We start from the raw sequence: 26,526 nt of genomic DNA on the forward strand, positions 1-26,526 counted from the left end.
CTTGACCGATTTGTCTGATTCTTTTTTTATAATATTCCTTGAAGTACGAGGATGGTTCTTACAGAGAGAAAAATTAAAAAAAATTGAGTGAAAAAGTCTAAAAACAACACTTTTCTATATTCAAACAAATATTCATACAAAATATTCGTAATAATATTTAAAGGCAATTTGAACTTTAATACCACCTTATTATCATAAAGTTCAAGACGTGTTAGTGGAGGGGTTCCGGGAAGGTAAATTTTTATTTTTTGACATAATGTATTTGTTGTATTATCAACTTTCTTTTTTTTATCTTACTAGCTAGACCGTTGTCCCGAATAGCAGGATGAGTATTTAAAAAAAAAATCGAATGTTAGGCGGTACGATGTTTGCCAGGCCAGCTAGTCTAAAATAAAAATGTTATTACAAAAAAAAAAAACATATCAAAATCAAAAATATTCTCTGAAAATCTATCAAGACTTATATACCTATAATATATGAATGATTATGACCAAATTTTGTATTATGCCTCTTAGTTTGTTGTTTATGAATTCAAAGCATTGATGTGGATATTAGGTACTATTCAAATCTCTTAGATCAAATCCTAGTTTACCATATCATAAATATAAGAGTATTTTTGGGATATTAGGAGGTTTCGCAAGAGTTTCTGTATAAGACTTATATTCATTTTTTGAAACCATAGCAAACAAATCTAATAAATGAGATATGATTAAGCTATTTTGAGAATTTTAATCTACAATCGCAAATACGATAATGACGTTAATATGATTTTAAAATTAAATTCAGAATAAGTCCGCGGCCATATAAAATTGTAATCAAGCATGACTTGTTATTTTAGAGTTAATCAAGTAAAAAATACCTGAAGGAAATTAATTGGGTTTTGGCGTTGCGGCAACTCGATCAATGTCAGGTCTGAGTGCTAAGCTTTTGAAATTTATTGAAGTTCGTGCTAATTAATGAGGAACTTTAATTAGAATATCATCCACTCCGGTTATTTATTATTTCGGTGTACATTATTAATCTATTGTCTATGGAGATTTTTTGGCCGACTGCTAATGTAGTAGGTCTTTAGGTGAGCGTAACATTATTTTATAATAACAATAAGTAGTAGAATTAATTTTCACGATTCGTATCTTTAAGTTCATAATATGTATAATAACTTAAAAGATTGTTAAGAGAATATTTTATATTCTTCATTTCACGCCATCTGCTGGAACGTAAATAAATCAATAGGTATCTGGTCTAAATATGTAATTATAATATGTATATATTTTCATTCTAATATACACAAAAAGCGGCGAAAAAAACAAACTTTCTCTCCAATTTATATTTATTTTTTTTTTTTTTTTTTTTTTTTATATTATGGCAACAGCTTCAACTTTATGCCAGTTTCAAGTAAAAGGTTGGGAAACTACACGCGAAAAAAAAATAAACAAAGACATCAAAAGGAAATAAAGGGATAAGCTGGTTAAAAATAAAATATGTACATAAACATATTACATCTTAATATTATTATAGATTATGAAAGAAGATAATACATTATAATACAATAAAGGATAAAGCAAAAGGCAGGAGATTTTAGTCGGAAACGGAACATGAAGTGATTGTAAAGAATTCAGAAAGGAGGTACGGTCATATTGGGAACAAGAAAAGAAAATATGGTCAAGGTCACCAATATCTTCTCCACACTCACAAATATTACTATCAATAATACGAAGCCTTGCTAAATGATGAGGTGTACAAACATGTCCTAAACGCATTCTGGAAATGATAGAAGTGACAGTTTTAGAACTTTTAACCTCAAAGAACCATGGTCTACTGGGGATCCTGGGTTGAATTTCAGCATAATGTTTGCCTTTGAACTTGCTGCTTCTCAACCAAACATCATTCCATGACTCCCAAAGATGGGTTTTCGGAAGAGCAGCTAAATCATGACAATAATTAATGTATGGGACTATGTCTCCATCCTTTATAGCTTCTTTAGCAAGCTCATCGGCTTTCTCGTTTCCTTTAATTCCACTGTGACTTGGAATCCATGCAAAGATAACGGTGTAATTTCTTTGAGAACATATTAAAAGCTTATCACGTATTTCGCAAATAATAGGATAACAAAGTTTCATTTGGAAAGGAAATTTTTCAAGAGATTGTAGTGCACTTTTTGAGTCTGAAAATATGATTGTACTTTTAGATTTTAATAAAATAACTAGTTCTAAAGCTTTTAAAAGAGCAAAACACTCTCCAGTAAAAACCGAGGATTCAGGAGGAAGTTTAATCTTTTGAATTATTTTATGTTGCCAATGAATTAGACCAACTCCAACACAATCATCAACAGAGATTTTAGAGGCATCTGTAAAAATATAATCCCAACCTTCCCAATTTTGTTCCTCAACGCTACTCATGAAACGAATATTTGTTTCCAGAATATCTTGCTTACGGACGCCTATATTATATCTTATATCCGGATCAAGAATTAAAGAATTGAATTGTGTCATAAATATGGGTAATGATGGAGATCGATGAATGCGGCTGTGTAATGTTAAAAATTTACGAAAGCTTATTATTAGACATGGTAATGATTTGTGACGCCAGTAACGGGATGTATAAATAATATTGTTCAATTCATGCAGCCTTCCATGTAGAGGGTGGTTAGAAAACTGCATAGATTTGAACAAGAATCGATCACTTAAAAATTGCCTTCTTAATTTTAAAGGAGGATCGCAGCATTCTACTTGTAAAGCATTGGATGGGCTTGATTTCATTACTCCTGTCACAATTCGCAAAGCTTTTGACTGAATGACATCGAGTTTTTGACTTCCCAAGACACTTCCTCCATCTAAGAGAAATGTGCCATAATCTAAAACAGATCTTATAAGAGCGTTATACACAAGTTTCATAGAAAACGGATGAGCACCCCACCATACACCTGAAAGGCATTTCATGATGTTAAGCAGCTGTGCACATTTCATAACAACATGTTCATAATGGGCAAGTCCAGACAATTTTGAATCCAATATAACTCCTAAAAATTTAATTTTTGTTTGGAGTGGCAAAGATTGACCATTAAAGGTCACATTTATTATAGGAGTTGTGCGTTTTTTGGAAAATACGACTATAGAACTTTTGGAAACTGATAGATCTAGGTCATTTTTAACTAACCAGATATTAAGACAATTAAGTGAACTAGACATGGAATTGCAAGCATTAACCACAGATTTATCAACGGAATAAAAAAGAAGATCATCTGCATATTGTAGCACATTTATATGGGAATTTATAGATAATTCTAAATCATACGTGTAAATATTATATAAAAGTGGGCTTAGTACCGAACCTTGGGGAAGGCCTTTAAAAACTGTACGCTTTAACTCGGTAATATTACCATCTTTCTGAACGATTAATGATATGTATCTACATGATAGTAAATTGATGATAAAACGTATTAATAACGTAGGAACCTGTAGCTCTAATAATTTGCGTTGTAGAATAGAAATGTTCACATTATCATAGGCGGCAGAGATGTCCAAAAAGGCAGCAACAATATCTTCATCACGCGAAAAAGCTATGCGAATATCTGTGGTCAATATAGCTAAATTGTCTATTGTAGATTTTGACTTCCGAAAACCGTATTGACTATTGGCTATTAAATTATTGTTTTCTATAAACCATTCCAAACGATTCTTCACAAGATGTTCAGCAATTTTAGTTAAAACGGAGGACAACGCAATAGGCCTATATGAGGCAACATCATTGGTAGGTTTGTTAGGTTTTTTAATCGCTATAACTTCTTGAGACTTCCATGTTTCAGGAATATTACCTGTGACCATGACGGAGTTTATTAAATTTAAAAAATACATTAAGGCAGTATCACCAAGATGAGATAAAAATGAGTACATAATACCATCCTGACCAGGAGATGAATCTTTAACATGTGAAAGCACACCTTTCAATTCATGTAATGAAAAAGGAGAGTTTAAAGAGGAAGTGTCATCTATCAAAGACGATTCCAAAGGAAAGTAGATCGATTCAGCAGCTGATGGAGGAGCTAATCTGTCTAAAAAGGCATTTGTTAAAAAAGGGGGAAGTGAAGACGATGATAAAGATTCTTTGAAAGCAGATCGAAAACGTTTAATACTTGTCCAAACTTCTGAAGGGCACGTAGAAGGAGATAAAGAAGTACAAAAATTTTTCCAGCCTGCCTGCTTTTTATCTCTGAGGAATTTACGTGTGGTACTAATAACTTCATTGAGAATATCTAAATTTTCATTGGACATGTCCTCAGCATAGACTCTCTCAGCTTCCTTTCTTCTGCTTACAGCAACCATACATTCTCTATCCCACCATGGAGGAAAAGGAATCTTATTAGACGGATTTCGTTTGACAGAAAAAATCTGATCGGCAGATTCTATTAAACATGTAGCCAAAGCTTTAGAGGAATTGGTCTCACCACCGCTAACTAATTCAGGCAAATCATTTATTTTAGATTCGACCAGGATTTTAAATGCAAGCCAATCAGCATTATTTAATTTATATTTCACACGAGGTTGTCGTTTTTGATAAGGAGAGCGTCTAATAGGTGAGGATATGATAATCGGGAAATGATCACTGCCAAAAGTAGATGATGAAGTGTACCAAGAACGAGAAGAAGCAAGATCTGGAGTACAAATTGATAAGTCAACCGCGCTAAGCTTTTCATTAGGCTTTGTACGTCTGGTTGGTGAGCCAGTATTAAGTAAACACAAATTATGTAAATCTAATATTTCAACTAAACGTACACCATTGGAGTCAGTAGTGCCACAACCAAACATTTGGTGATGAGAGTTAAAGTCACCCAATAGAAGGAATGGACGACTAAGTGAAGAAAGTAAATTATTAACGCTATTGAGAATAACAAAAGAGGAACGAGCTAGGTAAATGGAAACTATAGAAATATTATCAATTTTTATGCCGACAATATTAATGGCATCATTAGAGATTAATGAAGAAAACGCTATTTCAGAAAAATTAATTGAGTTCCTGACAAGTAACGCTACGCCACCATGGCCATCAAATCTATCATCACGCAAGCAGGTATATCCTGGGATCCTTAATAGGTACCCTGGCTTCAACCACGTTTCAGATAACGCAACAACAACGGGAGAATGTTTATTTATCAAGTATATCAAATCATGTTTCTTTGGAACAACACTCCTGCAATTCCATTGAATTATCTTGGAATCCATTATTTTTAATAACATTAACTGATTTAATTTTTTCATTAATAGAGGCAACGTGGGACGGTTTCAATAAGTTTGAGTTTATTAAACTAGTTAATAATGCTAGTATCATTTCTAATACATCAGATTTTTCTTCTTCTTTATTTTTGTGTCCAACCAGAGCACTGCCATTTTTAGGCTCTGGAACTTGGAAATCTTTTAAAACATTATAATGAGCAACACGATCATAACCATGTTGTGGTTTACGAGGAGAGCGAGGTTTTAAGAATATTGTCTTTTTATTTGAGGCATTAGTAGAATTATTACGAGATACAGACTTCGCTGCGGAAGAATATACGGGTTTTGGTACTTCCGGAATTGTTGAACTTAATGCATCTGCGTATGAAGGCTTAATAGAAGAAAAATATTTACTGGCTTCGGCATAAGACATGCAGCTCTGAGCCATTTTAACTTTGATTTCTGTCTGTCTCACAAATTCTGGACATGACTTATCTATCGCTGAATGGGACCCTTCGACTTCACACATTACACAGTACAGAGGATCTTTATCTGACCTGTCACATGATACACCTGCATGTTGACCTCCACAGTTATAACATATTGGAGTCTTAGAACGACATTGAACTTTGGTATGACCATAACGGCAGCATTTATAGCATTGTATGGTAGGATAAATATATATTTCTACTGGAAGAGCATTATAGCACATGAAAACCCTTTTTGGTAAAACTTGCCCATCAAATGTTATTACAACTGATTCAGAGGGTTTCCAAGAAACCAAGTCATTAATTTTTACCTTGCGATTCAAACGTCTTATTTTAAGTATTTTGCCGCAGCCTATAGGTACGGATACATTTTGTTGAACTTCCTCTACACTCCAATCTACTGGGACCCCGCGAACTAGACCCATTCTTGTTACGCTGAAAGTGGGAATGAAGGCTTTTAACTTTTTCGTTTCCAAAAGATTGCAGTTAAGAAAATTATTGGCGTCTTTATAATCGGAAAAGCCAACTACGCACCTGTTTCTTCCTATACGCTTTACACTTCCGGGAATAATATTATTAAATTTGTTCTGCTTTAAAAAATTGCCAAATGTTATTGGATGGAGAATGGTCCCGTCGTCAGGTGAACTTTGAATACGTTGAACATGTATAAAATAAGGGGAAACATCGGTAGAAACATATTCAGTACGGCCAATCGAACGGGGGTCCGTATTGGTTACTGAAGTTGTGGTGTTGTTTGAATTTCCCGCGTTAGAGTCTTGAGAGATATTTGAATTTTCCGTGTAAGATGTTGATGGTCGAGAGGGTGTGCTATGTGAATTATTATTATTTTGCAAGTGTGGAGATGACGTGGATTGAGATATAGGTTTTGAAGTAACCTTTTTAATTAAAATTGACTCATCTTCTACATTGCATAAGCTTTCGCACTGACAGTAATCACCGCTAGAACCACTACCTTTCTTTTTCTTAATTTTCGTACATTGCCGACAAAGGCGCAAATAACGTGTTCGTTTACGACTTCCTTCACCTGTTTGAGATGATACCGAACAATCGGTATCCATTTTGTCAAATTCATCTTGTGAACCAACAGATACATTTGATCCCACAGGGAGATTCAAGCCAACAAGGCCATCATCCCCCCGACCTAGATCGGGGGGCTTGTTCATACAATATTTACAGAAATTACAAAAACTTACCGACTACACGATGACACTATACACAAATATGATATAAAGATTACATATAATACAAAAATTAAAACTACCAGCTTATCCTCTGCGTTTTAACTAGTAAAATTAAATTAAATATTCAACACCGTGAAAAATACGTCTACCATGAACGAAGTTTCCCGCGCTTTTCCATATTTATTTAATTTAACTATATTTGTTTCAAGTTTAATCGTTAACGTCAAACTGTGTCAATTGTCAAAATAAGCTTCAGCACTCAGCAGATTCGTGTTTTTGCGGTTGTTGAAAATGTTGTTTATTTTTATGGCTATCATTTGAATTATGTTTATAAATCTAGTTAAACAAACTATGGCATCATTCTGAGATTGTACATACAAATAAATAAAATGTCAGACACACCAATAATTTGCAGAATCTGTTTAAGTACAGATGTAAAAGTATACCATTACGATAAATTCAAATTAAAATCGTATTACGAAGAATTTTTAAGATTAAACGTAAGTAGCTATCATATGTCTTTTTAAACTATTTACTACTTTGATATTAAAGGTTAGCTTAGGGATTTTGTACCTAGAAAAAATTACTAAGAATATTAAGTTAATTTAGATATTAAGAATTATTAGTACTCAAAGTCTCTAAGTAAAATATAACTTATGAAATTTCTAATATTTCTATTTTTGCTTAAGATACTCATAAGTAATATAAGTGTACAAGTAATAAATGTTGTTGTTTATTTTCTAATTCCTATGTATATTTGTTTATTATCCACTGTCTTAATTTAAATATGTACTTTCTGTTTGCAGTCATATGATACAGATAGATTGCCACAATACTTTTGCTATGAATGTGCATCATTGTTGCACAAGTTTCACAAATTCAAAGAGAAATGCTTAACTGGAAGAAGAATTCTTCAAGAAATGTTGTGGAGAGATTCTGTAAGCCATTTCTGACCATTTGAGATGAAAAAATAATTTTAAATTGATTCATATTGATGAAGTTGTTTTTGAATAGCTAAAGAACTTTGAGTACTGTCAAAGAGTGTTTAAAGTAAATATTAATATTTTTGTTGTAACGGTTTGAAAACAAAATTAAATAATGTTGATTTTTAGGCATTAAGATAACATAAAATTATATTCTTTTTAATTAAAGCAATTTCAATAAAAATAAAAAAAACATTTACAGGTAATTAATATAGAACATTATTTTTTCAGATATCATATGACTCTGTTTTAAAAATAAATAGACAACTTTTACAACTTTCTTCTCCACTGCAAATATGTAGTGATACAAACATTTTAACATATATTTTCAATGAATTTGAAAATATTGAGGATAACAAAGACAATATAGAGAAAGTAATTGTAGATAAAATAGAGGATAACACAGATAATGAATTGGATTTCAACTATGATTTTACTACAGACTATGATAAAGATTTCACAGATGTCAAAAGCGAAGATGAAAAAGGGAAAAAGGAGGAAATTAAGAGGCTTAGGATTTATAATAATGTCAATTGGAAGTTAGTATCAATGTCTGAAGATGAAGCCATTAAGGTTTGTTAAATTTAATTGATTTTTTCATAACTTATTAATTTATATTTAATTACATCATAAACATACAAACTAATAAAGTTACATGCACAGGTTACAATAAAAAAGAAGAAAGGTCCTGAGTTATATTCTGGTCAATAGAATATTTGTTGTGTTAAGATCAATAAATTTGTCCTACTAATTCTTGTGAGAATTAATTTGGTCTAAATTTTGCCTACAAAAAATTTCTGCTAAAATAAGCTGTTTTTAGGTGTAATTAGATTCTTAGAAATCTGAATAGAAATCATCAGATTTTATATTTAGAGAACTTTATTTAATATATTACGAAGATATCCAATTAAAACATTTTTATATTTCTGTTTTTATTATTAATTAATTGCTTTCCAATGGAAACCAGTTGCACTGTGAAGATTTTGTTGTTTTATAATGTGCAATGAACTGCAAATAGAGAAACATTTAATTTGCAGGCATTTCATGCTCGGGGAAGTGATAAAAAATATCTAGCAGCACCGTTCAAGTGCAAAGATTGCTTTAAGGGTTTCTCTAAAGAGGAAATGATGAAGCGGCACCGACAACTCCGACATAATACGGTAGTAATGTTTATTTTTAGTTATGTACCTATATATTTTGTTCATCAATGTAATCTGTTTTGGCTTTGTATGTTGTCTGTGTGTTTTCTTTTATAATATGGATATGTGTTAGCTGTAAGATTACTAATAAATAATAATATTGATATAATAATAATTTTAAGGTAAATTCTTAACATTATTTATTTATTAAGAATAACCTTACAACTTATTTAAATCAAAATGCCAATTAAGGAATGGACCAGAAGGTTTGAAAAATATATTTTTAAACTTCTTCCAGCCTTTAATGAATAAGATGACTGTTCTATCTTATGATAGTAATAATAATAGTGAAGTTGTATAAATAAAGTAGTAAGTAGTTGTACATAAAAGTAAAAAATGCGAGTTGTTTCTTTTTTTTAATATTTTGATATAGAAATTTCGACATGGCATCCAAGGCTGATAAAATAAATAAATCAGTGGCGCTACGACATGTTTTAAGGCTGGGCCTCAGATTTCTGTATATGTTTCATAATCATTGTCAATCTAGTAGGCAAGCAAGAATAAGCTCCTGTGCCTGACACACGCCGTCGACTTTTTAGGTCTCTGGTAACCTCACCGTTAAATGCGCGCACAATAGTTCATTGGGGCACAGCCGGGGATCGAACGTACGATTTCAGTGATGAGAGTCTCACGCTGAAGCTACTAGGCCAACACTTCTTTAAGGCTAAGGCAACTTATAAAGAACAATTATCAGTTAAATATTAGTTTTTGAACGGATTAACTATAGTACAAAATACCATCCGTATCACCTCGACGTCCGTCGTTCCACAACTGAGCGTTTTTAAAGCAGTTTTTGCGCACCACCGCTATATACTATACCCAACTCAGAGATTCATACTCATAAGAACGAAATCCCGTCTCTTAACCACTGATCCGTCTCTTTTCATTACAATGCAACAGAAAGAGACGAAATACAATGATAACAGTGATTTTGTTTTTATTAATGGAGGGAATTGCTCGAAGTTTTTTCAAAATACTTTTTTAATTTAATTTCAGTCTAAAGGCAAGTTGGAATGTCGTTTTTGTCGTATGAACTTCAAATTTGGCTGTCACGTGCGACGGCATATGCGTGACCACCTCAATACATATGAGTGCTTGAGATGTCATCTCGTGTTTATGTCCGAGTGAGTATTAAAAATAATCACTTATTTTACATTATATATTTTAATTTTTTTTTTACAATTAAAAAAAAGCATTGCTTTGGGCCTATCTGATTAGGCTAATTCGCTGATGTGCTAGTTTTTGTAACATTTATTACCATAATTGTCATATTTTTAGAATAGATAGCGTGTGTACTGTAGATATAACATTATGTATACAGTTGTTGTAATACAGTCGTTGTTTGTAATTCTTCCTAGAAAGATATTAGAGCGACTCATGGCCACGTGTAATACCTTTTTAGAATCCCTATTAAATGCGCCAAAACTTGTAGTACAGGGTCACTTTTCGGTAGAGTAATTTTTTTTTACAGTGGGGTCCAAAGTAAAGAAAGTTTATGATTTGAAAAAATGTTATATCGTATCACTTAATATTATCTTGAACACACTCAATAAACAACTATAAATAGTATGTCTAACGCAAGAACTCATCAGTACCAATCTAGTGGATATTGTGAGAAAGATACAGGATGTAGATATTTTCGAATTTTAAGAAGAATTAGTAAAAAAAAGTCAATTTTCATATAAAAACCAAAAATAAATCATAACTCTGCAGGGGTTGACCTTAGAGACCTCCCGTAGAACAATTTTTTGCCGCTGATGACCTCATCTATCCCCTATTTGCGTTTGATCCACGACTTTTTGGCCACCCTGTATATGGTGAACTTTAATAAATATAAAAAGTGCGTGCGTATAAAGTACCTACACAATACACAACATGTCAGAAGTGAAACTTCTTTGGCAAACTAATTTTTAACTCTTGTTCATATTTATACAAATCTAAGAACTTTAGATTTCCGAGACTTAGAGGGAGGGAATAAGGAAAATATTGTTAGGAATTTGACTGTCATTAAATTATTAAAAGTGTCGAAAATGACTACCTACAAATTATAAATTTTAATTTTTTTAATTTTTTCTTCGATAATAAAATACGTGGCATTTTAATTTACAATTCGTCATTCCAGATTTCAATAAATTATTTTGCATAAAATATAATTTACTAATACATATTTCATAAATTCTCTTGACGGAATTTTAATTTTAAAAATAGAATTTCTATAACCACCCTTCTTAATCTCAATCGGTCTCTCCCTTTCGACAAAAACGCTGCACATCCCGTGACGTTCCGTAAAAATTTTATCCTCATGCGCCTAAAAAAGTTTCACTTCAATAATACGTATCTAAATATAATATATGAAGTCAAAGCGTACAATCTCTGCATGGTTTGCATGCACTCATGGTCATTTTTATGATCACTCGCGTGTACGGTGAAAAAAAATATTTATTTATTTATTTATTTATTGCATTTTAGGAAGATTTACAGTATTTTAACAGAAGGTAAATTATGATTACAATAAATTAAAGTCAGTACTAATTACAAATCTCCACCTATAGATAATCCATAAATACCTTAAGGAGATAGGAGGAATAAGATTAACATTTATGAATTTATAATACTATGAAACAATTAAAGAACTTAAGTAAATAAAAAATTAAAAATAATTAAGTATGAGTATTCTAATGGAAATAGCTGTATGTGAGTGTGCGTCTCACAGAGTCAATGGAAGAACAGAAAAGATCGATGTCAAACTGGGTTGAATATTGGTTGTAGGTCTGTACACTTCGAATCATGAATGTATTTTTCCTATAGTTGGTATTAAGTGGAGGAATTTTGAAAAGAGCGCGGTGTCTGAACCATAATATCCTGAGGGAACCGGCATTAGGCACAGAAGGCCTATCAAAAATATTACAAAAATGGGCTAAGTTGTAGCGCACACACACATGATTTTGTTTATTCAACTGCCGTAAATGCAAGAAATATGATTTCAGATCGTCTGCGTTACATCACGAAGGGTCTCATACTGGGAATATCAAGACCTGCACTCTCTGCGGGGAAGAATTCAAGTAAGTGATCAGAAAAAAAATCAGTGGCGCTGCCTTTTGAGGCCTGGGCCTCAGATTTCTGTATCTGTTTCATGATCATTTGTAATCGATCAGCCTCCTGTGCCTGACTCATGTCAACGTTTAATAGTTTCGAAAACACGAACACAGGAATCAAAAAGGTTTCAAAAAATATTTCGTAATTAATTTGACGGATGGTCATTTTACACACGGACTTTTGACATATGGATATTTGACAGACCGTTTTTTGACAACTTCTTAGAGTAACTAACTTCACTTCACGGTCATTTTCGATTATTTCAATAATTTCATATTATTCTAAGCAAAGCAAATAAATAAAGCTTTGATTTACAACCATAATCTTTATATATGTATATGTTATCTGTGTGTGTAAAAAACTACTCCTAAAAAACAGCCGGACCGATTTTGATGAAATGTATGTGTAAGTTAATTGGTTTAGATTTACAATTAGTTAATTCTTTTAAGTTTACATTGTTTTGTATTTAAAACAAGATAACGTCTGTCCTGTCAGCTATTTATAAAATGTCTAGTCTTTTAGTTAAATTTTATTTATGCATTTTGTATAGTTAATTATATTTTTCAGGCACCCATCGACGTATTACTCCCACTTGCGCACGCACAGGAGTCAACACATCTGTACGATATGCGGCTCTTCGTTTGTCAGTGAAATTGGTCTTCAACAACACAAGCGCGTGAAGCATTGGGCGGGGCATACTGTAAGTGATAAGTTATCACTGATAACGTTTATTTTCTATATGTAAGCGGGGTACGCGACCCTTTATTTTTGTCAGTTCTTGGCGATTTAAGAGTGGTGGATTGTTCTCTGACAGTTCTTGGCGATTTAAGAGTGGTGGATAGTTCTCTGAAAGTTCTTGGCGATTTAAGAGTGGTGGATAGTTCTCTGAAAGTTCTTGGCGATTTAAGAGTGGTGGATAGTTTTTTGACAGTTCTTGGCGATTTAAGAGTGGTGGATTGTTCTCTGACAGTTCTTGGCGATTTAAGAGTGGTCGATAGTTCTCTGACAGTTCTTGGCGATTTAAGAGTGGTCGATAGTTCTCTGACAGTTCTTGGCGATTTAAGAGTGGTGGATAGTTTTTTGACAGTTCTTGGCGATTTAAGAGTGGTCGATAGTTCTCTGACAGTTCTTGGCGATTTAAGAGTGGTCTATAGTTCTCTGACAGTTCTTGGCGATTTCAGAGTGGTGGATAGTTTTTTGACAGTTCTTGGCGATTTAAGAGTGGTGGATTGTTCTCTGACAGTTCTTGGCGATTTAAGAGTGGTCGATAGTTCTCTGACAGTTCTTGGCGATTTAAGAGTGGTGGATAGTTTTTTGACAGTTCTTGGCGATTTAAGAGTGATCGATAGTTCTCTGACAGTTCTTGGCGATTTAAGAGTGGTCGATAGTTCTCTGACAGTTCTTGGCGATTTAAGAGTGATCGATAGTTCTCTGACAGTTCTTGGCGATTTAAGAGTGGTCGATAGTTCTCTGACAGTTCTTGGCGATTTAAGAGTGGTGGATAGTTTTTTGACAGTTCTTGGCGATTTAAGAGTGGTCGATAGTTCTCTGACAGTTCTTGGCGATTTAAGAGTGGTCTATAGTTCTCTGACAGTTCTTGGCGATTTCAGAGTGGTGGATAGTTTTTTGACAGTTCTTGGCGATTTAAGAGTGGTGGATAGTTTTTTGACAGTTCTTGGCGATTTAAGAGTGGTGGATAGTTTTTTGACAGATCTTGGCGATTTAAGAGTGGTCAATAGTTCTCTGACAGTTCTTGGCGATTTAAGAGTGGTCGATAGTTCTCTGACAGTTCTTGGCGATTTAAGAGTGGTGGATAGTTCTCTGAAAGTTCTTGGCGATTTAAGAGTGGTCTATAGTTCTCTGACAGTTCTTGGCGATTTAAGAGTGGTGGATTGTTCTCTGACAGTTCTTGGCGATTTAAGAGTGGTCGATAGTTCTCTGACAGTTCTTGGCGATTTAAGAGTGGTGGATAGTTTTTTGACAGTTCTTGGCGATTTAAGAGTGATCGATAGTTCTCTGACAGTTCTTGGCGATTTAAGAGTGGTCGATAGTTCTCTGACAGTTCTTGGCGATTTAAGAGTGGTGGATAGTTTTTTGACAGTTCTTGGCGATTTAAGAGTGGTCGATAGTTCTCTGACAGTTCTTGGCGATTTAAGAGTGGTCTATAGTTCTCTGACAGTTCTTGGCGATTTCAGAGTGGTGGATAGTTTTTTGACAGTTCTTGGCGATTTAAGAGTGGTGGATAGTTTTTTGACAGATCTTGGCGATTTAAGAGTGGTCGATAGTTCTCTGACAGTTCTTGGCGATTTAAGAGTGGTCGATAGTTCTCTGACAGTTCTTGGCGATTTAAGAGTGGTGGATAGTTCTCTGAAAGTTCTTGGCGATTTAAGAGTGGTCTATAGTTCTCTGACAGTTCGTGGCGATTTAAGAGTGGTGGATAGTTTTTTGACAGATCTTGGCGATTTAAGAGTGGTCCATTATTTTTCTGACAGTTCTTGGTGATTTAAGAGTGGTGGATAGTTTTTTGACAGTTCTTGGCGATTTAAGAGTGGTCGATAGTTCTGACAGTTCGTGGCGATTTAAGAGTGGTGGATAGTTTTTAGACAGTTCTTGGCGATTTAAGAGTGGTGGATAGTTTTTTGACAGTTCTTGGCGATTTAAGAGTGGTCGATAGTTCTCTGACAGTTCTTGGCGATTTAAGAGTGGTCTATAGTTCTCTGACAGTTCTTGGCGAATTAAGAGTGGTCGATAGTTCTCTGACAGTTCTTGGCGATTTCAGAGTGGTGGATAGTTTTTTGACAGTTCTTGGCGATTTAAGAGTGGTGGATTGTTCTCTGACAGTTCTTGGCGATTTAAGAGTGGTCGATAGTTCTCTGACAGTTCTTGGCGATTTAAGAGTGGTGGATAGTTTTTTGACAGTTCTTGGCGATTTAAGAGTGATCGATAGTTCTCTGACAGTTCTTGGCGATTTAAGAGTGGTCGATAGTTCTCTGACAGTTCTTGGCGATTTAAGAGTGGTGGATAGTTTTTTGACAGTTCTTGGCGATTTAAGAGTGGTGGATTGTTCTCTGACAGTTCTTGGCGATTTAAGAGTGGTCGATAGTTCTCTGACAGTTCTTGGCGATTTCAGAGTGGTGGATAGTTTTTTGACAGTTCTTGGCGATTTAAGAGTGGTGGATTGTTCTCTGACAGTTCTTGGCGATTTAAGAGTGGTCGATAGTTCTCTGACAGTTCTTGGCGATTTAAGAGTGGTGGATAGTTTTTTGACAGTTCTTGGCGATTTAAGAGTGATCGATAGTTCTCTGACAGTTCTTGGCGATTTCAGAGTGGTGGATAGTTTTTTGACAGTTCTTGGCGATTTAAGAGTGGTGGATAGTTTTTTGACAGATCTTGGCGATTTAAGAGTGGTCGATAGTTCTCTGACAGTTCTTGGCGATTTAAGAGTGGTCGATAGTTCTCTGACAGTTCTTGGCGATTTAAGAGTGGTGGATAGTTCTCTGAAAGTTCTTGGCGATTTAAGAGTGGTCTATAGTTCTCTGACAGTTCGTGGCGATTTAAGAGTGGTGGATAGTTTTTTGACAGATCTTGGCGATTTAAGAGTGGTCCATTATTTTTTTGACAGTTCTTGGCGATTTAAGAGTGGTCGATAGTTCTCTGACAGTTCGTGGCGATTTAAGAGTGGTGGATAGTTTTTTGACAGTTCTTGGCGATTTAAGAGTGATCGATAGTTCTCTGACAGTTCTTGGCGATTTAAGAGTGGTCGATAGTTCTCTGACAGTTCTTGGCGATTTAAGAGTGGTGGATAGTTTTTTGACAGTTCTTGGCGATTTAAGAGTGGTGGATTGTTCTCTGACAGTTCTTGGCGATTTAAGAGTGGTCGATAGTTCTCTGACAGTTCTTGGCGATTTCAGAGTGGTGGATAGTTTTTTGACAGTTCTTGGCGATTTAAGAGTGGTGGATTGTTCTCTGACAGTTCTTGGCGATTTAAGAGTGGTCGATAGTTCTCTGACAGTTCTTGGCGATTTAAGAGTGGTGGATAGTTTTTTGACAGTTCTTGGCGATTTAAGAGTGATCGATAGTTCTCTGACAGTTCTTGGCGATTTCAGAGTGGTGGATAGTTTTTTGACAGTTCTTGGCGATTTAAGAGTGGTGGATAGTTTTTTGACAGATCTTGGCGATTTAAGAGTGGTCGATAGTTCTCTGACAGTTCTTGGCGATTTAAGAGTGGTCGATAGTTCTCTGACAGTTCTTGGCGATTTAAGAGTGGTGGATAGTTCTCTGAAAGTTCTTGGCGATTTAAGAGTGGTCTATAGTTCTCTGACAGTTCGTGGCGATTTAAGAGTGGTGGATAGTTTTTTGACAGATCTTGGCGATTTAAGAGTGGTCCATTATTTTTTTGACAGTTCTTGGCGATTTAAGAGTGGTCGATAGTTCTCTGACAGTTCGTGGCGATTTAAGAGTGGTGGATAGTTTTTTGACAGTTCTTGGCGATTTAAGAGTGGTGGATAGTTTTTTGACAGTTCTTGGCGATTTAAGAGTGGTGGATAGTTTTTTGACAGTTCTTGGCGATTTAAGAGTGGTCGATAGTTCTCTGACAGTTCTTGGCGATTTAAGAGTGGTGGATAGTTTTTTGACAGTTCTTGGCGATTTAAGAGTGGTGGATAGTTTTTTGACAGTTCTTGGCGATTTAAGAGTGGTGGATAGTTTTTTGACAGTTCTTGGCGATTTAAGAGTGGTCGATAGTTCTCTGACAGTTCTTGGCGATTTAAGAGTGGTGGATAGTTTTTTGACAGTTCTTGGCGATTTAAGAGTGGTCGATAGTTCTCTGACAGTTCTTGGCGATTTAAGAGTGGTGGATAGTTTTTTGACAGTTCTTGGCGATTTAAGAGTGGTCGATAGTTCTCTGACAGTTCTTGGCGATTTAAGAGTAGTCGATAGTCCTCTGACTGTTCTTGGCGATTTAAGAGTGGTGGATTGTTCTTTGACAGTTCTTGGCGATTTAAGAGTGGTGGATTGTTCTTTGACAGTTCTTGGCGATTTAAGAGTGGTGGATAGGTTTTTGACAGTTCTTGGCGATTTAAAATAGTGGCGGTGATTTACGTGTCAGTTTTTAAAGTTCATGCTACCTAAGAATAAATGAATAATAAACATTTCAGCTGAATAACATTTTAGTTGCTTCATTAAATAATTGAACTCACTAAATCGTTTTCTATGACAATTTTAGGAATCTCCAGAAGATGACGAATCCGCGAACACCTTCTGCGCGAAATGCAATAAGCATTTTGAAACGCGGATGGCTTTTGAAGAACACCTTTTCCACTCAGCCATGCATACGGATAGTCAGCAGTGAGTTCAGCTTTTGAGATGGTATAGTTTTAGAGTTATTAGTGTCTAGTGAATGCTGGTGAGCTCTCTGGGAGTGTCAAAAGTCAAAAATTATTTATTCATTTAGGTAACACTATGTACACTTATGAACGTTTAAAAACCTTGCTCAAAGTTAAGGAATATATGAAAATAATACTCGAATTGGTCCAGCAGTCTTGTATGTGCATATGTATGTCTTTCAGAAACGACGCGGAGAACAAAACAGAGGTTGGCTCAACAAGAAAAATACTCGGGAAGAAAATGCAGGCCAAGGTATTGTTTTATATTCTCAAAATCTTATGTTTTACATGGCATAGTCGTGGGACCATACACTGACTCTTTCACTCACAGGCAACCACACTGACTCTTTCACTCACAGGCAACCATACTCACTCATTCACTCACATGCACACATACACTGTCTCTTTCACTCACAGGCAACCACACTCACTCATTCCCTCACATGCATCCATACACTGACTCTTTCACTTACAGGCAACCACACTGGCTCTTTCACTCACAGGCAACCACACTCACTCCTTCACTCACATGCTCACATACACTGATTCTTTCACTCACAGGCAACCACACTCACTCTTTCACTCACATGCAACCACTCACAGGCATCTACACAGTCACCCACCCACTTACTTATTCGCTAATATGCATCCACACACGCAATCATTCTCTAATATGCACTCATGTCAGGCGCGTGAGCACGTGAGTAACTCACGTGTGTTAGGCGTGTTACGCGTCACGTAATGTTCTTGAAAAAAAAATTTTATTACAGGCATTCTTTACTTAAAAGGGTTCCCAAATCTTACACATATGAATAAACCTTTTTTTTTAAACCATAAGTCAAGTTCTTGTTACATATTGTATTATTTATCGGACTATATATTTTTTTCAGATTACGAGTCAATTAAAAAATCGGTAAGTCAGTAGAAGTAACTCGTTTGTAACATACAAACTATGTGTAAAAGCTTACGAAAGTATTTTCGTCTCTTTCTATCTTGTGTGTTTTCGCTGTATTGAAACAGAGATGAATTATAATCTTTGCTGACTGGTAACCATGGCAACTGCCCAATAAGGCCACACCTTTTACAGAAAACCGGATGAGATAAAATTTAAACCTATGAAGAGAAGATGGCGTCGGATGAGGAAACAGTTCAGAAAACCTACAACTTGTCATCAGGTGAGTTATTGGCGCTTTAATTTGGTTTAACTGTATATTGAATAATTAAAGGTATATATTCTATTTTTATATATTAAGGGCAAAAGTGCAGAAGGCTGATTTTAAGTGATACCGCCGCCCATACACTCACAATGCCAAAAGGATCGTAAGTGCGTTGCCGGTCTTTTAAGAATTGGCACGCTTTTCTTAGTCCAATTGGTTCGGAAATACTTCAAAGGGCAGCTGGTTACACATAGTGGTGGTGCTCGGCGAAAACTGCCTTAAATAACGCTCAGTTGTGAAAAGACGTCAAGGTGATACGTCCGTACGTACGTCCGATTATGACGTCAGCTGCAGGTATTAATCCGAACAACCCCTCTGCACATTCTTTGTGGTAAATATCCCGAAATTTCTAGAGGTATATGAGATATATCTCTCATCTTTGGATATCTCGATATCGGGTCTGTCAGTGGATATACTGGTCCAGGATCCTCCTTTTGAGTTGAAGGAAAGTACACCATCCTTCTTCCTCGTGTTGCTACAATCAGTACGAAGGCGTCTTACGCTGACACGCGCTATCGAAGTATTTCCCGCTGGGCATATATACATTTCTATACCTATTCGAACCAGTCGACCTCTAGCCGAGGTCCGAGTCTCGCAAGAGCCCTTGCACTAGTCGCGAGAAAAGAGCATTTCGGCAGAGCTACGCTCCCCAAAACAGCCCAAACTGAGCTGTCAACAGCGAGATTCCATTCCGAAGAAAAAAAATCATGTGTCCAATTCACACGTGGTAGAAGTGAAACCTTCAAAAACAAAGTTTTTATAATTAAAATATGTAAATTAGACTTTTTCTTTATCTAAATGTAGGATCTTTTCTTTAAAAAAAACATTTTTTAATGTTAAATTTTAATTTATAACTTTAATATCAATCTTTATTTGGTAAAAACTAAAATAATAAAAGTTTGAAATAAATTCACAAGATCCAACGTGGGAGAAAATGAGATAGGAAGCATTATACAGTGTATAAACTTTTAATTAAGTGTAGTACGAAGTTTTCACTTCAAAAAGTTTCTATAACTAATGATTTATAAATAAAATTGATAAATAATCTAATTTTATAATTAAACTACTTACTTGACTTACTTATTTAATTTTCATCAAATCTGTTTTTTTATTTCAGAAAATGTTAAAAATACACACTAATTTAAAGTTTATACACTGTATAATGCCTCCTATCTCACTCTCTCTCACGCCAAATCCTATTAATTTATGTGTCTGTCTCTTTTTACTGTCGCTGTTTCCGTTGCATCCGGTTTGAAATCACAACGATTCTAAAGAAGTTTCACTTCAAAAACAGTTAGTGCCCAATGATTAGACTGGTCGAGGGACCCTTTAGGTCGGAGTAACTGTTCACCATTTCTCCACGCTTTATTCATAAAAACTAATTCTAACTGCACTTTTTTCCCTTAGTGTGGAAAATATTTCGATTCCCAAATGGCGTGTATGAAGCATCATCTAGAAGAACACCCGCGTACATCGTTCTATGCGCCCAACGAACGACACATATGCGAGATCTGTGGCGCTTCTTTAGCGGTGAGTTAGTGACCATTTGATTGATGACATTTGACACGTTTCAATGACGTTACCTTTTAATGGCGGGATTATTTTTAGAACTGCACCTTTTCTTATTAATTTTTAATTACATATGAGAATATAAATTTACGATTAACTTTCACTTATAAACTATACTAAACAATTGATGTTCTAAAGAGAACTGGGGACAAAATGACTTTCCAACGCAAAACTAATTTGTATGAAAATGGTCATCTGTTAAAGCGTGACTGTTAATGTCATACAAATTCCTTTGGTAGGGATTTTGTCTATAGCCCCTGAATAAAATTTGCGAAATTTGTTTTAAAATAAGTGTTGATTGATGATTTGCTATTTTAAAAGAGTACCGAGAGTTTTCTACGCCAGTTTTTTCTCTCGGCCTACACCCTCTGTCTTCTTTGCCGATGAGTAGGGATGTCTACCGTTTCAAATTTAATGACGTGGAATAAGTGATACCTGTATCTTATGTTCCATAATAAACATATTTTATTTTTAACGTCAACAATGTTGTGTTAGTGAATGATGCTAAAACTGACAGATATAAACTGTCATCTATCAAATTAGCCTGACATATGTCATTCATGTTACTGAACTTTGGAAATTAGGGTGTTCAATGTAAATGATCAAGATTTAGATATCAATTATAAATAAAATAAAAAATAAAAAGCCTTATATTTCCCAATATAGTTAATTAATAAGGTACATTTCTTTATGTGGTTTTCTAAACCTTTGCAAAAACTTAACAAAATCTATTAGTAAATGAATAAATATTATGACTATATTTCTATCATGCTAAGTATTATTATTTACAGTTTTTGATATTCTTATTCTTGTATAGGAACCCCTCTTCAGGTGAAGGCCTCTTCCAGCTTTTGCAATTTTTCTCTAATTTTGCGCTATGTGCTGCCATTTGGGGCCAGCTATTTTTTAATATCTTCTTCCCAGCGTGCGAAAGGTCGCCCTCTGCAAGAGCTGGTTAATTAGATTGTTTTCTTCTGTTGATGAGTTGGTTTTTAATGGTGTTGCTGGAAGGTTTTGGTCGTACTCTTCCTCGGTGACCGGCCGTCTTGGAAGATGTGATGATTCATTTTTGTTAAGTTTATCTATGTTGTGTTTGTACACTGAGAGAGGCGTTGTTAGTTGCTATATGTTGTTGCTGTTTCTTTTATTTCCTTCGTCGCTCTGCATGTCTTTCTTGTTTACTAAAAAGTTAAGCATTCCTGGCTTAATCACTCCTTCTGAGATGCTGGAGGATCGTTGAGGTGTTATGCGACTTTGAACGGTTTTATTTTTCTTAGCTGTTTGTGTACTGGTACTTAGAGTATTTTTCTCGGCATTTTTCCTCTGTTGTGGAGAGATAGAAAGGTGCCTTTTTCTGTTGTCCGTGTGGTCGGCATCTGTTTTATTAGGTTTAATTACTACCAGCTTATCGTATTTTATGGTAGCTTTGTTCCCTTTTTCCTGCTCTATTTTGACTTGTTCCTGAAGAATCTTACTTTTCTCTAGGACGTGATATGGGTAATCATCTTTTAAATAGTAGCTGGTATCATTCAGAGCTTTCTTTTGTTGCATTACCTTTATCTTGTGACCTAGAGTGGCGAATGTGACCGCGATCGGACGGGGCTTGTCGCCTTTTTTCCCTATTCTTCTAGCAGCTTCTATGTCATGGCAGTTTATATTTAAAGAAAAATAATTATTCAGAAAATCAATTACATTGTTTTCTAGATGTGAATAAGAACGTTCATTTTCCTCCATACCAAAGAAAACAACGTTTCTTTGCCTTGTTTGTCTCTCCAACTGATTTAACCTGTGTTCTTGGTTTTCTATTTTTTCCTCGAGTTTTTCCTGATTTCTTTCCAAAGTTTTTAATTTTTGGTCTAATATTTTGTTTATATTTTTTGTTACTTTCTCCGTCACTTCATCTGCGCTTTTTGTAATAGCTGTTTTTTGTTCATCTAAGTCATTTTGAATTTTTCGAAGTGCTGCCATTACCTCTTCCATTTTGATTTTTATTTTTGTATTTTGAGTTGTTATTTTTAGCTTTTGCGACCTCTAGTATCGAGTAGTTGTTTACGTCGATTGGTACTGCAGTAGCTGTTCTTGAGATGATTTGGCTATTTGACGCTAGATGGTGTTGTTTATTGACTAAGCAAATTAGCAACGCATTTTAGGTTATTTTTTAAATTTTTTAAATAGAATGTTTAATTATTCTTGAGTTTGCATTGAATTGTCACGCACGTTCACTTCAGATTTGTTCCACTATTGACTTATTGTCCGGAAAAGCAACTTTTGCACGTAGATTTATGGTTGACCGTGTAAGCAATAGCACTATTTTATTGGTTTTATCCCTTTTTGGTGTTTATTTTTCACTTGTTATTTGTTCATTGGGTTTCTTGCACACTTATTTCAACGATTTTTCAGTATTATCGGAGTTTTTCTCACTTTATTATTTTTAAAGATCAAATTTATACAAAGCACCGTTTTAAGTTGTTATACGTGACACAGTCTACCCGCCTCTCTTAGATATCAATTAAAATTGTCTAAATAACCCACTACTTTTGAGTCATAATAATCTATCATTATCTCCACAGCCGGGTAGTGTACCGACACATCAAAATATGCACACAAAGGAGAAGGTACACTCGTGTGAGACTTGCGGACGGCAATTCGTCTCCAATGTGGGGTTGAAGCGACATAAATTGGTAAGATTTTGAAAATATCTTTAACTCATTAATGAAACCTTAAAAATCTCTGAGCAGTGTTGGCCTAGTGGCTACAGCGTGCGACTCTCATCCCTGAGGTCGTAGGTTCGATTCTAGGCTATACAAATACACTATCTGCGCATTTAACATTCGTTCGAACGGTGAAGGAAAACATCGAACCGCCTTAAACCCAAAAAGTCGAGGCGTGTGTCAAGCAAAGGATTGTCGCCTCTTTTTCTATTAGATTGACAAATTATCACAAAACAAATTCACAAATTTGAGGCCCAGACCTAAAAAATTTGTAGCGCCACTGTTTTTTTATTTTAAAATCTTTAAAGATTCATATTTATAAGTCTTAATGCCTTTTTTACTTGATTAAATTACTGTATTAAATATTATTTTATTATTTATATTAGTTGACACCTCGTCCCGAACTTCATTCGGTTTCTTTGAAGATAAAATGCTTTACAAGTTCGTTCAGGCGTTCAAGCGTGACTGTCCACTCGCAGAGTCGATGATCTATTATCCTTGTCTTCTTCATATCTTCTCCTCTCCCTTTCTCTCTCTTTTTAGGTATTTTAGTAACAGTTACCTGTTGTGCTCAACGTTTCCTCTCTGGACGACAAGCGTACCTATATTTGGTTCAAACCCCTGCCCCAGATAAAATATATCTTGAGCCGTGCACAAGAAACTGTCCAAAATCCAAAAGTGCATAGACTGAAACATAGATGGCGCTTTTAGCAGTAAATGAAATTAGTTAGCCCTAACCTACAAAAGACACGTGTATAAACTTGACAAGTGTCGTATTAGTTTGAGATATAGTATTTTGAGTGAAGGAACTTCTTTTTGTTTATTGAAGCCAAAACATAAACATTATTCGGACTCTGCACCAGGAAAACATTGAAAAGTGGTTTGCTGAGCATAAACGAGACGAAATGAGTAACGATACACGCAGTGGATGCCTCAAATAGCCTGTTACTGAAAACATGAAAATAATTATTAGTTTTTTTTTTTTACAACCCACGTCGTCCTGGAATGCGTGGTTGTTCCCAACGTACAGAAATCCTCGGAGCTAAAGGTCGCTCAGTTAAGCCTGCGAAATGCCCAGGAGACTGGAAGGAGTTAGGCTGGCATAGTTAACCAGGGTTTACGCACAACGGACCAAATGTGCGTCTAAGTGTGGTAATTGTGTTCACACTACTACTTCTACTACCACCTACTACTATTGTATGGAAACAGTTGTTTTTTTTTTTTTAATTTATTCATATATTTACAGACACACACAGGCGAAAAACCATACCAGTGCACATTATGCGATAAAAGATTCACTCAAAGCAATAGTATGAAATTGCATTACAAAACATTCCATCTGAAACAGCCTTATCCTAAAAGGTAGGTATTTCAGATATTTCTGATTTTTTATTTCTATATTAACAGTTAAGTACACAAATTTTTATTTCGAAAATTTGTAATTTTTGCATGAGTGAGCGACTTCAGTCTATTATTGTCCAAAGAATTAAAAAAAAAGAGTGCGTGTACTTATGTACGCGCGTAAGAAGTTATACTTCTTTGGCATTATTAAAAATGGTTTTTGATTGCATGCAAATAATTAATTACAATTAAATAATCAAAGACTGGAAAAGGAGTCATTATAGTCAATAAAGTTCAGTTTACATTTGAAAAATTAAATAAATAAATATTTATTATTATTCTCTTACATTAAGTGTAACATAAATTCTATTATTATTCGAATGTTGTTTTTAAATTATGTCCAATGCCGTAGCATCTTTCGTGGGCAACTTCATTCTGTTAATTTTGTGTCACGGTGCGCGCGCGTCGTAAAATTTCACTCTCATCAATTTTTCATAACGCGCCTAAAGAAGTATAACTTCAAAAAAACGTGTGCGTACTTTTGTACACGCGTTAGAATTTATATTTACTTCTTTGGCGTAACAATATAAAAATCTTTTCAAAAATTGTATCTTCGTTATAATAGACCACAAGCCCATGAACAAAAAATACCTGTGAAATGACCCAACGTGAATTACGCTTAGAAGGCTGTTACTATATCTGAAAATAGCTCTGAGCACTATGCCGTCATTTCTGAGCGGTACTTGTGAGTACGTGAGTGAATGGACTTTCTCAGGTACAATTGAGGAATTTCGACTAATTATTAATGTACGGCTTTGTTATAAGTGTATAGATGATTAAAAATAAATGTCGAAAAACCTAGTGCCGTACTAAAGTGATGGTGCCGGAAGTCGGTGCAAATTTTTAATTCGACGACAGTTGCAGAAGCAATATAGGTCATTTATTATTGTACGGCATTTGTGTGATTCCTTTTGGACACATATACAGATACTTTACCCGTAAACGCCGTACATATTTCCAGCGGAGCGGTCGAAAGCCAAGGGTCGGAACCCTACCCCTATACCCATATACCCTAAGGTCATTGTAAAATGTACGGCAACATGTTCAGAATATTATTTAACACGGACAATAATGTTTTATAATTATGCCGTCCAAATATTATAGTTAATATTTGTGTAAATAAATATTTATCGAAATTTCAGGATTTACCGAGTTATTACTGCTGTAAGATCAGAGAATAATGTACGGCAACTTGTTTTTTTAAATAATGTTACTAAATATTACCGTTGTACCTTATAGCCGTTCATTATAAATGGTAACAAATTAAAATATTATGATAAAAAATATATGAAATTTCCGAAATTTAGATGATTTTTCAAATATTCCTAGAGTAATATGAGGAGTAATATTTTCAAAGATTATTGTTATTTTATATATAACAAATATAAATAAACAAAAAAAACCAGATGCCGTACATTTTACTCCAGATTATTCTTTACAGCTGATAAAAACTTCGACGACGTTTGAGGTGACCCTTAAGGTCATAAAACTGTACGTATCTGAGTATACTACCATAAGGCTGTAAAGTATATTTACAGCCTTATCATACCAGCAGAGAGAGGTAAAGGAAAAATATTTTTTACCAAAAATAAAAATATAATACAGGGCGTCCCATTACAAAAATATAAAAGTTATATTTTTGATGGTACAATATTTGACTAAAACAATGTGTGCGACAGAGAGCGCTATACGATTCCGAAATTAGCCGATTGTCTCTTTCTAGCCTTTCTTCAATAGCGGTTATATTTTATTTCGGTATAATTTTTTACAGAAATCGAAAGAAGAAAGAAAAGGATGTTATCATGGAAACGGCAAGCGAAGAGTCGGATGCCACTAAAGAAGTTGATCAGCCGGGAGTTGAACCTGTAACTGAAGCTTTATATGGCTATATACCCTAATGTGACCGTGAGGCAGACATTTTTGTGTTTGACAAGTATTAATAATCTCAGTGTATTATTAGGTAACGGAGTTTTGTGTATTAACAATTTGTATAAATCAAATTTTTTGTCTGATTTTTGTATGTAATTATTTATTATAATATTAAATAAAAAAAATATTTATTTTCT

At 34.7% G+C, this 26,526-nt stretch overlaps 1 protein-coding gene across 1 annotated transcript; it reads left to right on the plus strand.

The window, feature by feature from the left end:
• The first annotated feature begins 7,162 nt into the window (after positions 1-7,162).
• Positions 7,163-26,520, plus strand: LOC125059661 (zinc finger protein 433-like). The gene is made up of 15 exons (XM_047664180.1): positions 7,163-7,400; positions 7,707-7,838; positions 8,115-8,456; positions 8,921-9,043; positions 10,079-10,206; positions 12,070-12,144; positions 12,746-12,878; positions 17,403-17,524; positions 17,746-17,815; positions 18,453-18,475; positions 18,650-18,737; positions 20,187-20,309; positions 22,919-23,029; positions 24,306-24,421; positions 26,232-26,520. Exons 1-15 carry the CDS (start codon positions 7,290-7,292, stop codon positions 26,356-26,358), a joined length of 1,824 nt encoding a protein of 607 aa, XP_047520136.1. The 5' UTR covers positions 7,163-7,289; the 3' UTR covers positions 26,359-26,520.
• Positions 26,521-26,526: the final 6 nt, after the last annotated feature.

This window comes from Pieris napi, chromosome 20 (genome assembly GCF_905475465.1).
Source record: "Pieris napi chromosome 20, ilPieNapi1.2, whole genome shotgun sequence".
NCBI lineage: Eukaryota > Metazoa > Arthropoda > Insecta > Lepidoptera > Pieridae > Pieris > Pieris napi.